The sequence below is a fragment of the Lampetra fluviatilis genome, chromosome 62 (assembly GCF_964198595.1).
Source record: "Lampetra fluviatilis chromosome 62, kcLamFluv1.1, whole genome shotgun sequence".
Taxonomy (NCBI): Eukaryota; Metazoa; Chordata; class Hyperoartia; order Petromyzontiformes; family Petromyzontidae; genus Lampetra; species Lampetra fluviatilis.
The window spans coordinates 3,692,410-3,714,395 of record NC_136336.1 but is presented as its reverse complement, the minus strand read 5'-3'; the positions used below and the strand labels follow the sequence as shown (position 1 = coordinate 3,714,395).

At 54.1% G+C, this 21,986-nt stretch overlaps 1 protein-coding gene and 1 non-coding gene across 2 annotated transcripts in view; one reads left to right on the top strand and one right to left on the bottom strand.

Annotated features, from left to right (window-relative positions):
* Positions 1–2,397: 2,397 nt before the first annotated feature.
* Positions 2,398–21,986, top strand: part of LOC144951364 (integrin alpha-6-like) — a 92,168-nt gene continuing 72,579 nt past the window's right edge. Inside the window, 1 exon segment of the mRNA XM_078881589.1 lies at positions 2,398–3,693. Within this exon segment, the coding sequence (XP_078737715.1) occupies positions 3,491–3,693 (203 nt within the window). The 5' untranslated portion in view covers positions 2,398–3,490.
* LOC144951522 (U6 spliceosomal RNA) lies at positions 16,197–16,307 on the bottom strand. Its single transcript, XR_013640511.1, has one exon. It is a non-coding gene; the product is annotated as a U6 spliceosomal RNA (small nuclear RNA).

The window sequence follows — 21,986 nt, the reverse complement described above, 5'->3', positions numbered from 1 at the left end:
CCCCCTTGTAAGGTCACACGGTGTTGTTGTTGATGAATCCGCTGAGTTGGCTTCTTGCAGGCAATTCAGTAATTGATATCCCTTGCAAAAAGGTCTTTTATTTGGTGTCTGAACATCTTAAAACAACTGTTTTATTGCCAGAAAGGGTAAACCCCATTCGTATTTTCCATACTTTGATACTAAAAGCTATCCCATGATAGTCGCTGCTCACCCCTAGCTACAAATGCTCTGCTACGTGTGGCATTGCCATTGCACTGTTCGATTTAAAGCTTTCGTGACAGCAGGGATTCATATTCTTGGCTCTTTCGGTAAAGTCACGTAGAAGGGAAATATTAAAATAATAAAAATAAAACATAATAAAATACAATTCTCACGACGTTTCGGCCACAATGCAAGCAGCCGTCCTCAGGTGAAGAAACTGTTTTTTTTTTCTGATGACGGCTGCTTGCGTTGTGGCCGAAACGTCGTGAGAATTCTATTTTATATGTTTTATTTATTATTATAATTAATTATTTTATTATTTCCGTCCTACGTGACTTTGCACTGTTCGTCACTTGGCGTTGTCGTCTGGTCTGTCACTGGTGGTGAGACTAGGCAATGAAGAAGGCTGCCGTCTCTGGTGCAGGCCAACGAGTTTCAAAGACAATGCAAATATGATCAAATCCACGCTTGTTGGCATGTTCACTACAAGTACCAGTGTGTGGTCAGTGTAGCACGTGCTTCCTTGGCGTTTGAACATCTTTAAACCACAACTGTTGCTGCTGCTGCTGCTTTATTGCCAGAAAGGGTAACACCCAATTCTTATTTCTCATAAATTGACACTGGCAAAGAAAACGATGTCCCGTGATATGAATTATTCTCGCCGTCGTCGTTAATCGCTGTGCTTCGTGCACTACGCTGACAGATCGTTTAGAGGAGAGCGGCGAGTCACCAAACGGGAAATGATTTTATCGGTTCGCCTGGATTAACATCGCGAACAAAGAGGAAAAGCGGATTGGGAGGGGCGTGGGGGGGGTGCTGCCCTCTGTTTGAATTAACGAAGTTGGTTAACCATCCCCTCCCCTATTACCACCACCACCACCCCATCCCTGCCTGCCATTTGTCAAACACGCGGTGCCATTGTTCCATGGCTCCTTGTCAATGTTTGGTTCCATTTGCATGCGGAAGACTTACAGATGCAAACACTGCCCCCCACCCTTCTTTACCCCCCCCCCCCATAGCCATTTAACAGGATGTTGTAGTCGCAAGTGCTGTTGGAGAGCACCTATCATGCTGGCGTCGCCGGCACACGACGTGGTGATTGGGGAAAATAAACAGCGCCCGGCCGTCTTTGTCTCCCCTAGTAGCGATGTTTACACGCACCACACCAGACAATCAACACACGCGCGCATGCGCACACGGACACACGGGCACGCGTGCACAGAGGCAACGACAAAGATCCCCCGGGTAGCCTGTAACAGACTGTTGGGGCAAGTGCTGTGAACGAGTGGCACCCGTGAATGCGGGCACGGCGCACTACCGGGGGTCGGTGGCCAGCACCACGCCCGGTCGCCTTTGTCTCCCTCGTGGCGGCATTTACACTCATTTGAGGCTGAGTCGACCTAGGGGAGGCCCACGACCGGTTGAGATAATCGTCAGTGGTGTGGGTGCACAGATGCACACACAGAGACGCAGAGCGAGAGAGAGAGAGAGAGACATGGGGGTGTGGTGGTGTTAGAGAGAGAGAGAGAGCAGCAATCCGTGAGAGACGGTGGAAGTCGATAGTGAGGGGAGAGTCAATAGCGGTGCTGGTGTCTGGGAGAGGGGGGGGGTAGGGGGAGAGATGGAAGGGAGAGGGAAGAGACCTGGGGTGGTGTTCAATAGAGAGAGGGGGAGAGGGAAGAGAGAGGGGGGGAGAGAGGAAAGAGAGAGGGGGGGAGTGAGTGACGTGAGGATGGGGAGAGGGAAGAGAGAGGGGGGAGAGGGGGAGTGAGTGACGTGAGGATGGAGAGAGGGGGGAGTGAGGGGGGGGAGAGGGGGGAGTGAGTGACGTGAGGATGGAGAGAGAGAGATGATGACCGAAACAAAGTGCCGAATACACCGAGCATCTTCTTGTTTCCACTGATCGTAAAAAAAGGAGAAAAAAAAGAGAGAGAGAATAAAGAGTGAGAGAGAGAGGGAGGGAGAGAGGGGGGAGTGGTGTTTGTGCCACTCGAGCGCTGTAGGAGAGCGAGGGAGAGTGGGTGGTGGGGGTGGAGAGACGGGGGAGAGGGAGGGGGGAGTTGGTATCAATAGCTGAGAGAGAGAGAGGGGAGAGTGTCGGGGGAGAGAGAGAGAGAGACGAGGGAGCTGTAAATGTTATGCGTGGTTGGTGTGCGGTGGGGGTGGGCGTTGCCTCTCGCAAGGTGAGGAGCGGGAGAGGGAGGGGAGGGGAGGGAGCAGAGAGAGGGAGGCAGGAGACGAGAGGCAAGACGAGCGGGGACTCACACACGCCTTCTGAGACGCGCCACGGGGTTGAGGACTGCTTTAGAGAAGAGGCGGGTGCCGGGTACATCGAACGAGACACACAGACACACACAGACAGAGACACACACGGAGACACACACACGGAGACACACAGAGACATACACAGAGACACACACACAGAGACACACACACGGAGAGACACACACGAGGACACACATAGAGACACACACACACACAGAGACACACACACAGAGACACACACACAGAGACACATACACAGAGAGAGACACACAGAGACACACACACAGAGACACACACACAGAGACACACACACGGCGAGACACACACAGACACACACACACAGAGACACACACACGGAGAGACACACACAGAGACACACACAGACGCATACACACGGAGAGACACGCACGGAGACACACACACGGAGAGACACACACGGAGACACACACAGAGACAGACACACACACAGAGACACACACACGGAGAGACGGACGACCCTTTAATAAGCCGAGAGTTCCGTGCGGAGCCACCCCACGTAACGGGAGAACACCGGCGTATCATCATCGTCATCGTCATCATCCTCCTCCGCCAGTGGGGCGAGATTTTTGTTTTATTTTTCACGAAATCTCCGAGACTCTGGTGAACTCCTTCACGACGCGCAGCCAGTGAGACAAGATCCAGCGGACAGACGCAGTTGGACACGGACAGATCGAGCGGACAGAGGGAGTTGGACACGGACAGATCCAGCGGACAGAGGGAGTTTGGACACGGGACAGATCCAGCGGACAGAGAGAGTTGGACACAGGACAGATCCAGCGGACAGAGAGAGTTGGACACGGGACAGATTCGGCGGACAGAGAGAGTTGGACACGGGACAGATCCAGCGGACAGAGAGAGTTGGACACGGGACAGATCCAGCGGACAGAGTGAGTTGGACACGGGACAGATCGAGCGGACAGAGAGAGTTGGACACGGAGAGATCCAGCGGACAGACGCAGTTGGACACGGAGAGAGAGAAAGATCCATGTGGAGGAGGATGGAGAGATTCGCTGGGCCGGTGATGGTGGCGGTGCTGATGGCGGTGGTGATGGCGATGATGGCCCCATCAGCGTCCGCGTTCAACCTGGACGCCGAGAAGGCGCTGGTGAAGGAGGGCCCACAGGGCAGCCTCTTCGGACTCTCGGTGGCCATGCACCAGAAGGTGGAAGACAAGGGGTTCGCCAGCGTGTGAGTACACGTGTGTGTGTGTACACGTGTGTGTGTGTGTGTACACGTGTGTGTACACGTGTGTGTGTACACGTGTGTGTGTATACACGTGTGTGTGTGTACACGTGTTAGTACACGTGTGTGTGTGTACACGTGTTAGTACACGTGTGTGTGTACACGTGTGTGTACACGTGTGTGTACACGTGTGTGTGTGTGTGTACACGTGTGTGTACACGTGTGTGTGTGTACACGTGTGCGTACACGTGTGTGTGTGTACACGTGTAAGTACACGTGTGTGTGTACACGTGTGTGTGTGTACACACGTGTGTGTGAGTACACGTGTGAGTGTACACGTGTGAGTGTGTACACGTGTGAGTGTCTGTACACGTGTGCGTGTGCACGTGTGAGTACACGTGTGTGTGTGCACGTGTGAGTGAGTACACGTGTGTGTGAGTACACGTGTGTGTGTACACGTGTGAGTGTGTACACGTGTGAGTGTGTGTACACGTGTGAGTGAGTAAACGTGTGTGTACACGTGTGTGAGTACACGTATGAGTGAGTACATGTGTTAGTGTGTGTACACGTGTGTGTGTGTACACGTGCTCGCTAACAGCACTTGCCCCTACAGTCTGTCAAGACTATACGGGGGATCTTTGTCTTTGTGTACACGTGTGAGTGAGTACACGTGTGTGTGAGTACACGTGTGTGTGAGTACACGTGTGAGTGAGAACTCATATGAGTGTGTACACGTGTGTGAGTACACGTGTGAGTGAGTACGCGTATGAGTGTGTACACGTATGAGTGTGTACACGTGTGAGGAGCGGTGGTGTATCGGTTAGCGCGTTGCGCTACTAACCTGGCGACCCGGGTTCGATTCTCGATCACGGCCAACACCAGTGACGATTATCTGAATCGGTATTGTGCCTCCCCTTGGTCGACTCAGCCTTAAATGAGTCTGTGGTGTGTGTGTGTATATATAAAACGCACTGGGGAGACAAAGGCGGCCAGGCGTGGTGCTCGCCACCCACCCCCTCGTGTACCGTGTCGGCCTTCGTAGGTTCTCGCTAACAGCACTTGCCTCAAGGCTATACGGGGGATCTTTGTCTTTGTACACTTGTGTGTCCTGCACGTGTGTGTACAGCTGTGAGTGCTTGAGCATTTGAGTACGTGCTACACTGTTTGCTAAGCCGTCTCCATCCACAGTTACGTCCGCCTGGTAAATGGGTGAACACAGTCCTTCCAAAGTAGGGCCATTGCCCGAAACGTCGCCTTGTCTGTACGTTTATCTTGTAGCGCCAAGTCATCGTGTCGCTATCAAACCCAACAATGGTTTCAAATGTGCGTCGGACCTCCTCGCGCGCCGATGATGCCTCTGAAAATTCGCGAAGAGCACTCACCTATAACGGTCACCACTCACACGCGGATGGACCGGCCGCCGGCCATGGGAATGTGGAATTACCACCACTTTCTCACGCTCAGTGATAGCTGACCGTACTTGGCCCTTCCCCTCTTCAACCATTATATATACGGAGTGTAATCTCTCATTTACTTGATACAGCTGTCGTGGCTGTGACGGTTCCACCTGAAGACGGAAGCTTGTGTTGCCTCCGAAACGTCGTGATTTTTATTTATATTATTACTTTTATTAATTTTTATTTTTTACCTACGTGACTTTACCGAAAGAACCTAAGAACACCGATAAAACTTCAGAATAATGTGTGGTGCACGTGTGGGTGCCCACCCCTCTGAAAATTAGCGAAGAACTCTGACCTACATGGTAACCCACATGCGGATGGACCGGTACCGGCCCTGGGAATGTGGAATTTCCCACCAACTTTCTCATTTCGTCATCGCGCGCGGCGAGGTTCGAAGTTGCGTGAGAAGTGACCCGGCAAATCACCTGCTCCGTGAAATCCACACCGCCCCCCCCCCAGCGGGTGTTTCTCAAAAATGTTTGTGTTGGCCCACCGTTTGCCCCACCCACCCTTGTCGAATTTTGTTCCAAACCGAATGAATGAACGGGTGGCCAGTGACTCCTCCTCACACTGTGTGGGTGCTGTTGTGTGAGTGTGGTGAGCGGTGGTGCAGCGGTTAGCGCGCTGCGCTACGGACCCGGGTTCGATTCCCGCTCACGGCCAACACCAGTGACGATTATCTGAACCGGTCCTAGGCCTCCCCCCTAGGTCGACTCAGCCTCAAATGAGTACCTGGTGCGATGTGTAAACATCGCCATTAAGGAGACAAAGGCGGCCGGGCGTGGTGTTGGCCACTAAACTCCCTCGTGTGCCGTGCCGGCCTTTATAGGTGCTCGCTAACAGCACTTGCCCTACAGTGTGTGAAGGCTATACGGGGGATCTTTGTGTGGGGAGTGGTGGTGCAGCTGTTAGCGCGCTGCGCTACGAGCCTGGCGACCCGGGTTCGATTCCCGCTCACGGCAAACACCGGTGACGATTATCTGAACCGGTCCTGGGCCTCCCCTAGGTCGACTCAGCCTCAAATGGTGCGTGTGTGGTCCTAGCCACCCACCCCCTCGTGTGCCGTGCCGGCCTACATAGCTGCTACTCGCTAACAGCACTTGCCCCTACAGTCTGTTGCAGGCTACACGGGGGATCTTTATCTTTGGTATTTAACGGAGCAGCGGTCGTGCGCTTTGAACCCGCTGGGACCTGAGTTCGATTCCCGTTCACAGCACTAAGTACTATACGTACCTGCTACAGAGTACATCTGATGTAAACATACATGCACTGTATAGTAATATCAATATGTGTCTAGCACAGTACCTAATAATATACACAAACAAAGCTATGACTTCACAAAGGATAAATATTCCCCCGTGTATAGCCTGCAACAGACTGTGCGGGCATGTTGCTGTTAGCGAGCACCTATGAAGGCCGGCACGGCACGCGAGGGGGTTGGTAGCGTGCACGACGCCCGGCCGCCTTTGTCTCCCCAGTGGCGATGTTTACACGTCGCACTCGGCACTCGTTTGAGGCTGAGTCGACCTAAGGAAGGCCCAGGACCGCTTCGGATAGCTAATAAGTATAACCCGTAAAAACAAAGTTTTTCACTATAAATCCTTTATATGCGTGGCGGCTAGAGTCCTCTCGTCCTCTGGCTTGAGATGGCTGCCACCTATGGGTCAGATGATTGCATTGCACCATTAAGCTATTGGTAATTAAATATAATATTTTTGTCCTAAAAAGTGTAAAATTTAGGAAAAAAAAATTCACGAACATTAATTATCACGCACAGCGAGTCTGTGTGCAAAATGTCAGCTCGATTGGATCACGGGAAGTGGGTTAAAAAACGACTGAAAGATTTGCACGGTCCTAAGCAAGCAAGCAAGCGAACTTAATATAAATGATTTTAAAAATGTCTTAGGCGACCTCGTTGCATCAGAGAGTGTTCAGAGCGACTGTGCCTGTTCCGTGAACTTCCTGGGTTCGAATCGAGGCTGAGCCACTGCGCTGTGGTGGCTGATGCTGCGGTTGGTTTCCGGCGACTGAACCCCCCCCACCCAGCACGTTCATTCCGTTCGCCTTTGGCTGCGTTCCAGCTGCTGGATCCTCGGAGGTAGCTCCCTGGAATCCACTTCCGCGCATCGTTCCGCCGACATGAAACACTCAGAACAACCGTGACGCGTCTGTCAGCAACAACACGCAGTACGTGGCCTTAAAGGGAAAATAAATAAAGTGCGCGTGTATATATACAACGCGTCGTTTCAGGCAATGGACCTTCTTCAGAGCGCGTAGAGAGAGGGCCGAGGCACAGCCTCCGACTTCACGCAGTAGAACTCCGCTGCGTCCGTGACTCTGTTATCCGCAACGCCACCGTGGCTCCCGTTAGCCGTGGCTCTCTCTCCCTCCGTCCCCATTAATTCTCCGCAATGTTTTCACAGGGGTAGCGTGAAGGGGGGGGGGGAGGTGCAGTGGCCTCTGGCGAGGGCGAGTGTTTCAAAGGCCCCAATTTTGCCCAAGCGAATAAATGCCGCAGTGGCGATGTCCGCCTCCGAGTTTCGCGTTGCGTGCGGGATCTGTGCCTGACCCACCAACCCCCCCCCCACCGCCCCCTGCATCGTAATCGCTGCTGTTGGAGGTGTACGAAAGATTGCAAGGGGCAGCTGTGCATGTATGTGTGTGTCTCGTGAGCAGTTAAGAGTCGTTTACAGCAGCCCTGCGGTCAATCCGCGGCAGCGAGATGTTGACTACCTCGCCTGGTATGCAAGGAGGTTCGTGGGTTCGATCCTGACCCTGACGACACCTGCTGCTGTATATTTGGAGTTTTGCGTGTGTCTCTCTCTCTCCCCGTGGTGAGATGTTAACTACCTCGCCTGGTATGCAAGGAGGTCGTAGGTTCGATCCCGACCCTGACACCTGCTGTAGATTTGGAGTTTTGCGTGTCTCTCTCTCTCCCCGTGGTGAGATGTTAACTACCTCGCCTGGTATGCAAGGAGGTCGTAGGTTCGATCCCGACCCTGAAGACGCCTGCTGTAGATTTGGAGTTTTGCGTGTGTCTCTCTCTCCCCGTGGTGAGATGTTGACTACCTCGCCTGGTATGCAAGAAGTCGTGGGTTCGATCCCGACCCTGACGACGCCTGCTGTATATTTGGAGTTTTGCGTGTGTCTCTCTCTCCCCGTGGTGAGATGTTGACTACCTCGCCTGGTATGCAAGAAGTCGTGGGTTCGATCCCGACCCTGACGACGCCTGCTGCTGTATATTTGGAGTTTTGCGTGTGTCTCTCTCTCCCCGTGGCCGCGTGGATTTTTCTCCGGGGTCCTCCGATTTTCCCCTCCACATTTAGAATCGACATCACGGCGTTTAAGAGTATTTGGCTGCTGTAAATATCCACGTGATAAGCCACTTCGTTGAGCGGTCATGTGTGGACAGGTCGCTTCTGATAAAAGAGCTACGTGGCTCAGTGGGCCTTACCTTCTAAAATAGCAAACTAAATCATAGTTCATAGTTTAATCCACTGCTGGATGAAGGCCTCCCTACGCCGTGCCGGTCACGGCGGTCGTTTGACCATACTTCACCACGCTGGTCATTGTAGGTTGGTGAAGATGGTGGTGAGCGCTCCACCGCGGATGTTCACCGTGGCTGGAAACGGCGATGCGCTAACCGCTGCACCACCGCTCGCGCCCCAAAGCAACGTGCGTTTTAGCCGGATACGAATTCGCTTGAAACGTCGCTCAGTACAGTTCAACGTTGTGTCGCCGACGCCGATTGCGAACTGAACTCTTGTACCCCACTCGGCACGGGGGGAGAGGGGGGCGGGTGAAACCCACTAAGCGAATGTGCAGAGAAGGTTGTTTTGTGTTTGTGCGGCTATTTAGTGAGTGTAGAGTTGTTATTCACTGCGGCTAAGGCTTGGATTTGAACGTAGATTAGCAGCGGTTCTGGCTCAGCGACTCTGCCCTGGCCATTGTGAACCGCCCTGAGTCATCTGCTCATGGGGTAGACAACGAAGAACAATGCACGCTTGTGAGTGAACGAGTTGCGACTCGATGTGCGTGAGTGTGAGCGCGTGTGGGGAGCGGTGGCGCAGCGGTTAGCGCTGCGCTACGAACCCGGTGACACGAGTTCCATTCCCGCTCACGGCCGACACCAGTGACGATTATCTGAAGCGGTCTTGGGCGTCCTCTAGGTCGACTCGGCCTCAAATGAGTGCCTGGTGCGATGTGTAAACATCGCCACTGGGGAGACAAAGGCGGCCGGGCGTGGTGCTGGCCACCCCACCCCCTCGTGTGCCGTGCCGGCCTTCATAGGTGTTCGCAAACAGCACTTGCCTCAATTGTTTGTTAAAGGCTATACATGGGATCTTTGTCTTGTGTGTGTGTGTGCGCGTGCATTCTTGCAAGAAATTATCGATGCTGAGTCACGAGTTTGGAAGCGGTTCAAAGCCCCACACCTACCACCTCCCACCCACCCACGTTCCATTCCACGGCCTCCGCTCGTCCATACGCAGGAGGGGAGGAAAACCTACAGCCTGCAGGCCCGGATACAGCGCACGACTTCATCCAACACAGCACGAGAATTCGTCTCACTCGGCCCGAGATTTCATCTCACACGGCACGTGACTTCATCTCACGCGTGGCACGTGACGCCATCTCACGTGGTCTGTGACTTCATCTCACGTGGTCTGTGACCTCATCTCACGTGGTCTGTGACCTCATCTCACGTGGTCTGTGACGACACGTGAAGTGACAGTGCGCGCAATCAAAGTTCATTCCATTTATTTTTTATAACAAAAACGAATGCAGCAGAGTCCAGGGCGAGGATACGCGACGTTCAAACGGCCGACAACGGTGGCGGTCGAACCCTGACGCCTGTACACCAGGCGAGGTAGTTAACATCTCCTAGCCACCGTGATGATAAGAGAGAGAGATACGAAATCTCAAAATATACAGCAGCAGGCATCAGGGTTGGGATCGAACCCATGAACCTCCTGTACACCAGGCGAGGTAGTTAACATCTCCTAGCCACCGTGATGATAAGAGAGGGAATATCCAAATATACAGCAGCAGGCGTCAGGGTTTGGATCGAACCCATGACCTCCTGTACACCAGGCGAGGTAGTTAACATCTCCTAGCCACCGTGATGATAAGAGAGGGAATCTCCAAATATACAGCAGCAGGCGTCAGGGTTTGGATCGAACCCATGACCTCCTGTACACCAGGCGAGGTAGTTAACATCTCCTAGCCACCGTGATGATAAGAGAGAGAGATACGAAATCTCAAAATATACAGCAGCAGTCGTCAGGGTTGGGATCGAACCCATGAACCTCCTGTACACCAGGCGAGGTAGTTAACATCTCCTAGCCACCGTGATGATAAGAGAGAGAGACGAAATCTCCAAATATACAGCAGCAGGCGTCAGGGTTGGGATCGAACCCATGACCTCCTGTAGACCAGGCGAGGGAGTTCCCCCCGGATCTGTTGCGAGTGTGCACGATTTGGAACCCAGCTGGAGCTCCCAGTCTCCTCCACTACCTCGCTCATTGCAGCAAACTATGAAACTTAAACTCCGTCTCCCGCCATCGTCTCTCGCGCCCGAGTTCTCACAGTTAACGACCTTTGCATCAGTTCAACAAACCCGTTTTTTTGCACCCTGACCCATTAACAACGTTCACGACGGTGCTGTTCGTTGCTGGCCGCTTGGCGTTCGGAGTCTTATAGGCATGTGTGCTCGGCCAATCGTCATTTAAATAGTGGCGGCACATACCCTGGACACAGTGCAGCATTGGCTCACGCGAATTCAAACTTGCCCAATGGAGGGACTGGCCCACGGCCAAGGAATGTGGAATTTCCACTACTGGCTCGGGACATAACGGAGGTGCTTCGCTCCGACCACACCCCACCCCCCACCCTGTCAACTCCATGCTCATTTGAACAGAGAGGATGTCTCCATGCAGCTCCAATACCCATCCGCACTATCGGCGGTCACCATCGTCGTCATCACGATGTACCGACTGGCACAGTGCATGAAGGGTACACGGGGAAGAAGGGAGAGAGACACACAGAGAGAGAGAGAGTCACGTTGTGTCTGTGGAGCTTGACATCGAGATAGCCGTCCCTGTAAGGTGCTGCGATGCAGGAATGTGCTACAGGGGGGTGTGCGCGTCTGTGCGCGTGTGTGTATCTGTGTATCTGTGCGTCTGTGTCTGTGTATCTGTGTGTCTGTGTGCCTGTGTATGTGTATCTGTGTGTCTGTGTATCTGTGTGTCTGTGTATCTGTGTGTCTGTGTATCTGTGTGTCTGTGTTTCTTTGTGTCTGTGTGTCTGTGTATCTGTGTGTCTGTGTATCTGTGTGTCTGTGTCTGTGTATCTGTGTGTCTGTGTATGTGTATCTGTGTGTCTGCGTGTCTGTGTATCTGTGTGTCTGTGTGTCTGTGTATCTGTGTATCTGTGTGTCTGTGTATCTGTGTGTCTGTGCACGTGCGTCTGTGAGCGTGGGAGCGGTAGTGCAGCGGTTGGCGCGCTGCGCTATGAACCCGGCGATCCAAAGTCGATTCCCGCTCAACTCCAGCCATAATTAACCTGATTTGCCACTGGGCCTTCCCTAGGTCGACTCAGCCTCAAATTAGCACATGGTGCGGTGTGTATAAGACGTCGCGACTGGGGGAGACAAAGGCCGCCATGCGCAAGTGTTGGCCACTCAGCCCGTCGTGGGCCGCTGCTTCTCGCTAACAGCACTTGCCTCAACAGCCTGTCAAAGGCTATACAGGGGATCTGTATCTTTGTGTGCACGTTGTCTGTGCGTGTGTGTGGACCCAGTGTGCATTGCTCAATGCGGGGTTGTAACCTTGCGAACGTTCCACAACCGATTTTTTTTAACATTCATCCACACCGTCTGTAAAGTCTCACGTCGCGTGCAGAGGCGAGCGGCGACGTTGAGCGGACGTTGCTTCACCCACTCGGCGGACTAACTCACTAAATCGCTGAACTCCCTACCTGTGTGAATAGAGAGTCACGTGACCACCTGTGTGAATAGAGAGTCACGTGACCACCTGTGTGAATAGAGGGTCACGTGATCACCTGTGTGAATAGAGGGTCACGTGACCACCTGTGTGAATAGAGGGTCACGTGACCACCTGTGTGAATATAGGGTCACGTGACCACCTGTGTGATTAGAGGGTCATGTGACCACCTGTGTGAATAGAGGGTCACGTGACCACCTGTGTGAATAGAGGGTCACGTGACCACCTGTGTGATTAGAGGGTCACCTGTGTGAATAGGGAGTCATCAGTTTACCTTCTCGCCACCTGCGGGGATCCCGAATTGTTCAGAATCCCAGCATCACGGATCCTATTGTCCGCAGGTGTGACTCCCATTTGCCTGCAAAAAATCACGGATAATAGGATGAGGGGTGCTGCTGCGAGTATCATCCCAAGTGAGTCGTTTTGCAGTCAAAACTTTTTGAATGCGGAAAATCCACTGTGAGTGAAGCGGATGGTGCAATGTCGTGGTAGTAGTGGCCATTGTACACCCGCGGTATTAACCAGGGCGGCCGCTGGATTCGAACTGCGAAGCCCCCTCTCTCTGTCTCTCTCCGACGAGCGACCAACGCGCTTTGCCCGTTGGGCTGGATCGTGGCATTGTCGCACAATCGGCGTTTGTCAAGCTGCGACCGTCAATCCTGCGTCAGGGCCGAGACTGAATGGCGCTTGCGACGAGGGTTTCGTGAGGAATGTCGGGAAGGAGCGATGCTAATGATGGTGACGTACGTGTACGTACGTTGAACTTTGTTCGCACCGTACGTAGCCGACCGTGCTAATCGGTGGTGCGGGGGGAGAGGACGACAAACTAACAATTAAAATGCATTTGCAAAGAAATGAGTTTGTCAATACAGATGATTTTAAAGTGCATGGCTCCGGTGGCTTCGTCATATTGGAAGGAAGAGCGTTCCAGACGGCCGCAGAAGCGCGTCTGAAAGCGCTCGCCGCGGCCACCACCGTCTTTGTTTCGATGGCCAGACAAAATCCGACGCAGTTCGCGTGGTGATCGTGGTTTATCCTCCTTGATGAGATCAGCGAGTTGCTGTGGATTCACTCGTGGCGAGCGCGCTGTGGTGACGACCGCGATCGGCCCGCACGCGAAGGTGCCGGCCAAGTCGTCGCGTCATCGCGGGGGGGGGGGGGGAGAGTGAGAGACGGCGACAGATTGGGGAAGAGACCGTCATCCAGCAGTGGATTGACCACGGCTGTTAGTGAGCGGTGGGAGGAAACCGGGGGTGTCCCGGAGAAAACCCACCCATGCGTCGCGATAAACACTCAAACTTCTATGAACTGTCGAATCAGCGCACGCCCTCCGTCGTCGTCATCATCGTCACACACGAAGCGCTCGCCACGAATGAACCCACAACACCTTCGCTGATCTCGTCAAGGATGCGAAAACCGTCACCACGAAAACTGCGGCGATCGCAGCAGCAGCGGCGGCGGCTTTTGGCTAGCCGTCGAACAAAGACGGTCCTCCGGCAAGGTCCTGCTAGCCCGACCTAGAATTGGTCATTCTACGCTGGGAGGTCGTGGGTTCGATCCCGACCCTGACGCCTGCTGCTGTATATTTGGAGTTTGCGGTGTCTCTCTCTCTCATCATCATTATCACGGTGGCTATGAGATGTCAACTACCTCGCCTGGTGTAAAGGAGGTCGTGGGTTCGATCCCGACCCTGATGCCTGCTGTATATTTGGAGTTTGCGGTGTCTCTCTGATCATCATCATCATCATTACGGTGGCTAGGAGATGTTAACTACCTCGCCTGGTATACAGGAGGTCGTGGGTTCGATCTCAACCCTGACGCCTGTTGCTGTATATTTGGAGTTTGCGTGTCATTCCCCCCACATTCGGGAACAGTTCAGGAAACTCTGCAAGACTAATTTTTCCTTTCAGCTTTTCCATCAGTATGTCCTCTCATTTTGATAAGGTAGGAGGTCTTACCTCTCTTTAATTTAAACTGCAACGTATCGCGAGTTCTTTCTGCAAAAAAAAACTGAATTGACGAATGAATCATCGTCGTCGTCGTCGTCAGCCAAGGTCAATCCATAGTAGAGGTTTTTGTTTGGGTTAGATCGTGTAAATATATTAATGTGTCGTTAAAACCGCCACCACCCGACACAGCCCAACTAGCAAGGGTTGTCACGTAAACAGAACGTGGCCAATTCGTCACTAGCACAGCACCACCGGTGTGTTGGAGAGCCAAGCCACAATCTGAGTACGACGTTTCGCCAGTAATCGCAACCAGCTTCATCAGGCGACAGCCAAGGTCAATCCGCAGGCTAGACGAAGGCCCCCGTCGCCAAGCCGTCCGTGTCGCCAATCCTCTAGCGCAGTCCTTGCCGGGCAGCGATCCACCAAAGCTGCTGCAACGCGGAAAGCGGATTTCGTCGCTCCGTCTCCTTTTTCCTCGTTCCATTGCGTGGCTCCAGCCGTCAAAACGCCGTGGACGTTCTGCTTGGCGACCGAACGGTTACTCTCGCGATGTATTTTATAGATCCAGCGGCGCACATCCTTGACAGAGGCACTTGGGGCTTCTTCAATCGATTGAGACGCCAGCTCAGGCTAACGTCCAAAGCCCGGGTCACGGGATCGCAACTCCGGTTCGTGTTGGCAGGTCAGCCGATGCCCGTCCATTCATGTGAAAGCTTCACAAAAGCGCATTAAGCACGCCCGGACGGTTTGGCGGCATGGAAAATCCCCACCGGAGTCAGTTTGCGGAGCCTGGAGGCGTAATGCAGCTTGCATGGGGGGGTGTAGGTTTGACCCCGAACTCCAGTCCGGTGGCTCGCTCGAACGTCGGCCCGGGTTTTCGGGAAAAAACTTTCAGCATGAGCCGGCATTGAAAGTGGGCCACGTAGGCTGTGCTGAGCGAGGTGCTGCGAACGAGCGGTGGGAAAGTGGCCGGGGACTCAAACGTTTTAGGGACGATTGTGATGCATCTGGTTGTCTCGGAACGGTGACATGGGCTACATGGTCAGCAGCGCACTGGACTTCCTCATTTGAGGCTGAGTCGATCTAGGGGAGACCCAGGACCGGCTTAGAGTGTCGTCACGGATGTTGGCCGTGTGTTGAACTCGGTTCACTCACACTCACTAAAAATCCCCCGTATAGCTTGAACAGACTGTTGGGGCAAGTGCTGTTAGTGAGTGGCACCTGTGAAGGCCGGCACGGCACACGAGGGGGTTTGGGTGGCTAGCACCACGCCCGGCCGCCTTTGTCTCCCCAGTGGCGATGTTAACCCACCGCATCAAGGTGCTCATTTGAGGCTGAGTCACCCCAGGGGAGGCCCAGGACCACTTCAGATAATCGTCACTACTGGTGTTGACCGTGAGTGGGTATTGAACCCGGATCGCCGGGTTCGTAACACAGCTCGCCAACCATTGCGCCACCACTCCCCACGGACTCACTCACACCAACACCGTCATTTGTCCCTACGTCGCCTGTGCCAGGCCACGTGCTCTCACTCACTCACACACACACACTTCGTCTCGCGTTCAGCCGTTGTGTCCTTCCACCCGAATCTTTTCCCGCAGCGTGTCGGGGAATGTGGGATGGAGATCGGTCCATCGCCCCGCGTCGCCCCGCGTCGCCCCGTGTCGCGTCCGCGTCGCCCACACGGATCTCCAGCGCAGACTTCGCTGCTTCCGCCATTGACTTCCTCGCTCGCTTCACGTAGATTGCGTCCGACGGTCGCTATGACGACCGCGTGATTGCAAAATGGGAGGTTGGCGAAAGCATTCGCCAATTATAATTCCTTACTGCGATCTATTTTATGTTTTATCTTCTCAATGTCCCGTGAGCCAGAGCAAAACAAAACGGTAGCCACCCAGCCAAGGGGCCGGAAACGAAAATAACAAGCAGAACAGGTGGCACTGCCACGTGAACACGTGAACACATGGCACTGCGTGGCACTGCGGTCATCCGTGGCTTGTTGCTGGCCATCGGAACAAATTGCGGTGGTCACCACATCGCGCTGCGCCTTCACGTGCGCTTCTGAGGCCGTCTGGAACGCTCCTCCTTCCCATATTAGGAAGGCACTGAAACGCTTCACGAATTTGCGTGTCATCCTTGCGCAGGGCCCATGCTAATCTTCTCTGTATCGTTCCAATTTTAGTATAGGCACAGAGAGCTCACCTCTATACAACTGCTCTTTGTGTTTTTAGTTTGTGGTCCTTCCCCTGCAACCTCCGATTTACACGGTTGGTTACGTACGGTGCGAAAGAAGTTCAACGTGCGTACGTACACGCGTGACGCCTCCTCGTTCTTGTTTGTCAATCGTGGGCTTGCGTCTGTGGTCACGCGTCCTGAGGTGCTTCTGTTCTGGGCGGAGACCACAGTCGCTGCACACTGCACCGGATAGTTTTTAATTTCCTGTGTGTGAATCATCATCGTCATCATCATCATCATCCGCACGTATCTGCATCATCATCATCAGCTCCTGCTGCTGCTGCCATGGTTCGTGTGTGGATGATGAGGTTCAGGGGTTGTGGTCCGTGAGCTCCAGGGCGGGAGATGTTTGTACTGCGATTTTTATTTTAGCAGGTGAGGCCCACTGAGCTACGTAGCTCTTTCTCAGAAGCGACCTGGCCACAGATGATAGCACCACGAAGTGGCTCATCACGTGGACATTTAAAGCAGCCAACTACTCTCAATGTGGAGGCGAAAAACCGGACGACCCGGAGACAAATCCACGCGACCGCTGGGAGAGAGACACACAAACTCCAAATATACAGCAGCAGGCGTCAGCATCGGGATCGAACCCGCAACTTCCTGTGTACCAGGCGATGGAGTTAACATCTCCTAGCCACCGTGATGATGATGATGAGAGAGACACACAAACTCCAAATATACAGCAGCAGGCGTCAGCATCGGGATCGAAACCGCAACTTCCTGTGTACCAGGCGATGGAGTTAACATCTCCTAGCCACCGTGATGATGATGATGAGAGAGACACACAAACTCCAAATATACAGCAGCAGGCGTCAGCATCGGGATCGAAACCGCAACTTCCTGTGTACCAGGCGATGGAGTTAACATCTCCTAGCCACCGTGATGATGATGATGAGAGAGACACACAAACTCCAAATATACAGCAGCAGGCGTCAGCATCGGGATCGAAACCGCAACTTCCTGTGTACCAGGCGATGGAGTTAACATCTCCTAGCCACCGTGATGATGATGATGAGAGAGACACACAAACTCCAAATATACAGCAGCAGGCGTCAGCATCGGGATCGAACCCGCAACTTCCTGTGTACCAGGCGATGGAGTTAACATCTCCTAGCCACCGTGATGATGATGATGAGAGAGACACACAAACTCCAAATATACAGCAGCAGGTGTCAGCATCGGGATCGAAACCGCAACTTCCTGTGTACCAGGCGATGGAGTTAACATCTCCTAGCCACCGTGATGATGATGATGAGAGAGACACACAAACTCCAAATATACAGCAGCAGGCGTCAGCATCGGGATCGAACCCGCAATTTCCTGTGTACCAGGCGATGGAGTTAACATCTCCTAGCCACCGTGATGATGATGATGAGAGAGACACACAAACTCCAAATATACAGCAGCAGGCGTCAGCATCGGGATCGAAACCGCAACTTCCTGTGTACCAGGCGATGGAGTTAACATCTCCTAGCCACCGTGATGATGATGATGATGAGAGAGACACACAAACTCCAAATATACAGCAGCAGGCGTCAGCATCGGGATCGAAACCGCAACTTCCTGTGTACCAGGCGATGGAGTTAACATCTCCTAGCCACCGTGATGATGATGATGAGAGAGACACACAAGCTCCAAATATACAGCAGCAGGCGTCAGCATCGGGATCGAACCCGCAACTTCCTGTGTACCAGGCGATGGAGTTAACATCTCCTAGCCACCGTGATGATGATGAGAGAGACACACAAGCTCCAAATATACAGCAGCAGGCGTCAGCATCGGGATCGAACCCGCAACTTCCTGTGTACCAGGCGATGGAGTTAACATCTCACCACGGACGTTCTCTGACGACGGAGGTCTCTCGCGAGGTCGAGGAGCTCGTGACCTCTCGTGAACTCCACGTGGCTTTTCCACGCTCGTTGCCCCGCGACGCTTCACCGTCCTCTCCGCTAAGCGGAAGTCGCCGACGTTCCGACCCGACAAGCGGAGTGGGGGGGGGGTGGCGGGGAGCAACGTGAGCTCGGCGAACCGACGGAAAAGCCGAAGTTGCCGCGTCGTTGGGGACTTTTCACTCGGCAGCTGCCACCGCCGCCGCCGCGCAAGCGAGGCGGGTAACCAGACGTGACCTCGCTTAGCAAACATATAATAATCATTTACTTTTGTAAAGTGCCGCATTGCATCGATGCGCCACTGTGTGTGGAAAGCGAGGAAGTAAACATAACCTGCTGGGCAAATGGCCAGAACCAGTTGGAGGGGGGTAAAGGCCAGTTTACTCATTTTGCTCAACCACTCACTCACCCACCCACTCGCTTACCCATTCACCTAACCACTCTCCCATTAATTCACTCACCCACCCACTCACCCACTCACTCACCCACTCACCCACTCATTTACCCACTGACTTACCCACTCACCTACTCATCCACTCACCCACTCACTCACCCACTTACCTACTCACCCACTCACCTACTCATCCACTCACCCACTCACTCACTCAACCACTCACTCACCCACTCGCTCACCCACTCACTTACCCGCCCACTCGCTCACCCACTCACTCACCCACTCACCCATTCATTCTCTCACCCACCCACTCACCCACTAACCTACCCGCTCACTCTCCCACTCACTCTCCCACTCACCCACTCACTTACCCACTCACCCACTCACTCATCCACTCACCCATTCACTCACCCACCCACTCGCTCACCCATTCACTCACCCACTCAATCACTCACTCACCCACTCACTTACCCACCCACTCACTCACCCACTCACCCACTCACTTACCCACTCACCCACTCACTCATCCACTCACCCATTCACTCACCCACCCACTCGCTCACCCATTCACTCACCCACTCAATCACTCACCCACTCACTTACCCACTCACTCACTCACCCACTCACCCACTCATTTACCCACTGACTTACCCACTCACCTACTCATCCACTCACCCACTCACTCATCCACTTACCTACTCACCCACTCACCTACTCATCCACTCACCCACTCACTCACTCAACCACTCACTCACCCACTCGCTCACCCACTCACTTACCCGCCCACTCGCTCACCCACTCACTCACCCACTCACCCATTCATTCTCTCACCCACCCACTCACCCACTAACCTACCCGCTCACTCTCCCACTCACTCTCCCACTCACCCACTCACTTACCCACTCACCCACTCACTCATCCACCCACCCATTCACTCACCCACCCACTCGCTCACCCATTCACTCAATCACTCACTCACCCACTCACTTACCCACCCACTCACTCACCCACTCACTCACCCCCTCACTCACCCACTCACCGACCCACCCACTCACTCACTAACCCAGAACCATGATAAACGGCACAACACGTTCCAGATCTCGCGAGAGCTGCACAGCGCAGGCAAAATCCCGATCACCCCAGGAAGTGAACCTTGACCTCGGGGTACTTAAATGAAGGCGTCGTTTCGGGCAATCGCCCTTCTTCAGAGCGTCGTTGACACGGAGCGTGCTGAGCGATTGTAGCGCGTGCCTCATCACCTGCGCTTGTGTCGCACAAGTCCGACCAACTGCCATGGTGGAGCAACTCCGATGGTAGAGCAACTGCCATGGTGTAGCAACTCGGCCTGGTGGAGCAACTGCCATGGTGGAGCAACTGCCATGGTGTAGCAACTCGGCCTGGTGGAGCAACTGCCATGGTGGAGCAACTGCCATGGTGTAGCAACTCGGCCTGGTGGAGCAACTGCCATGGTGGAGCAACTCTGATGGTGCAGCAACTCAGATGGTGGAGCAACTGCCATGGTGGAGCAACTGCCATGGTGGAGCAACTCTGATGGTGCAGCAACTCAGATGGTGGAGCAACTGCCACGGTGAAGCAACTGCCATGGTGGATCAACTGCCATGGTGGAGCAGCTCCAATGGTGGAGAAACTGCCATGGTGGAGCAACTGCCATGGTGGAGCAGCTCCGACGGTGGAGCAGCTCCAACGGTGGAACAACTGCCATGGTGAGCAACTCCGATGGTGGAACAACTGCCATGGTGGAGCAACTGCCATGGTGAGCAACTCCGATGGTGGAACAACTGCCATGGTGGAGCAACTCCGATGGTGGAGCAACCACGATGGTGGAGCAACTGCTACGGTGGGGCAACTGCCATGGTGGAGCAACTGCCACGGTGGAGCAACCACGACGGTGGAGCAACTACCATGGTGGAGCAACTGTCATGGTGGAGCAACTGCCATGGTGGAGCAACTGTCATGGTGGAGCAACTGCCATGGTGGAGCAGCTCCGACGGTGGAGCAGCTCCAACGGTGGAACAACTGCCATGGTGAGCAACTCCGATGGTGGAACAACTGCCATGGTGGAGCAACTGCCATGGTGAGCAACTCCGATGGTGGAACAACTGCCATGGTGGAGCAACTCCGATGGTGGAGCAACCACGATGGTGGAGCAACTGCTACGGTGGAGCAACTGCCATGGTGGAGCAACTGCCACGGTGGAGCAACCACGACGGTGGAGCAACTGTCATGGTGGAGCAACTGTCATGGTGGAGCAACTACCATGGTGGAGCAACTGTCATGGTGGAGCAACTGCCATGGTGGAGCAACTGTCATGGTGGAGCAACTGCCATGGTGGAGCAACTGTCATGGTGGAGCAACTGTCATGGTGGAGCAACTGCCGTGGTGGAGCAACTCCCATGGTGGAGCAACTACGATAGTGGAGCAACTGCAATGGTGGAACAACTCCGACGGTGGAGCAACTGCCATGGTGGAGCAACTCTGATGGTGGAGCAACTCCGATGGTGGAGCAACTGCCATGGTGGAGCAACTGCCACGGTGGAGCAACTGCCATGATGGAGCAACTCCGACGGTGGAGCAACCACGATGGTGGAGCAATTCGTCCGGTGGAGTGGGTATCTGCCACACTCGAGAGGCGCCCTGCGGTGCGCTGGAGGCGGGGAGGGGGGAGGGGGTAACGGGACTTTTGTGGTGATCATTGTGAAACCACCGGCTCGGCAAAAAATCTCCCCAACCCTCACGAGCGCTGTCGAGTCACTTCACCTTCGAGCCGTGCCGCTGCGCGTGCCACGAGGGGAGTGGCGGCGCCGCGGTTAGCACGCTGAGCCGTGACTTCCGGCGACGAAGACCGAATTCAACTCCAGGCCACGGCCAACAGCGGGCCGGCGAGCGACGCGCCTTCAACCGGGCCTGGCGCGCGTCTCGTTCACCGAGACGAACTGGCGATCCGGGTGAAATATGGTCAATTAGCCCTTCTTAGCGCGGTGGCATACAGGAGTTCGTGGGTTCGATCCCGACCCTGACGCCTGCTCTATGTTTTGAGTTTGCGTGTCTCTCTCTCATCATCATCACGGTGGCTAGGAGATGTTAACTACCTCGCCTGGTATACAGGAGGTCGTGGGTTCGATCCGTGACCCTGACGCCTGTTGCTGTATATTTGGAGTTTGTGTGTCTCTCTCTCATTATCATCACGGTGGCTAGGAGATGTTAACTACCTCGCCTGGTGTACAAGAGGTCGTGGGTTCGATCCCGACCCTGACGCCTGCTGCTGTATATTTGGAGTTTGCGTGTCCCTTTCATCATCATCACGGTGGCTAGTAGATGTTTACTACCTCGCCTGGTCTACAGGAAGG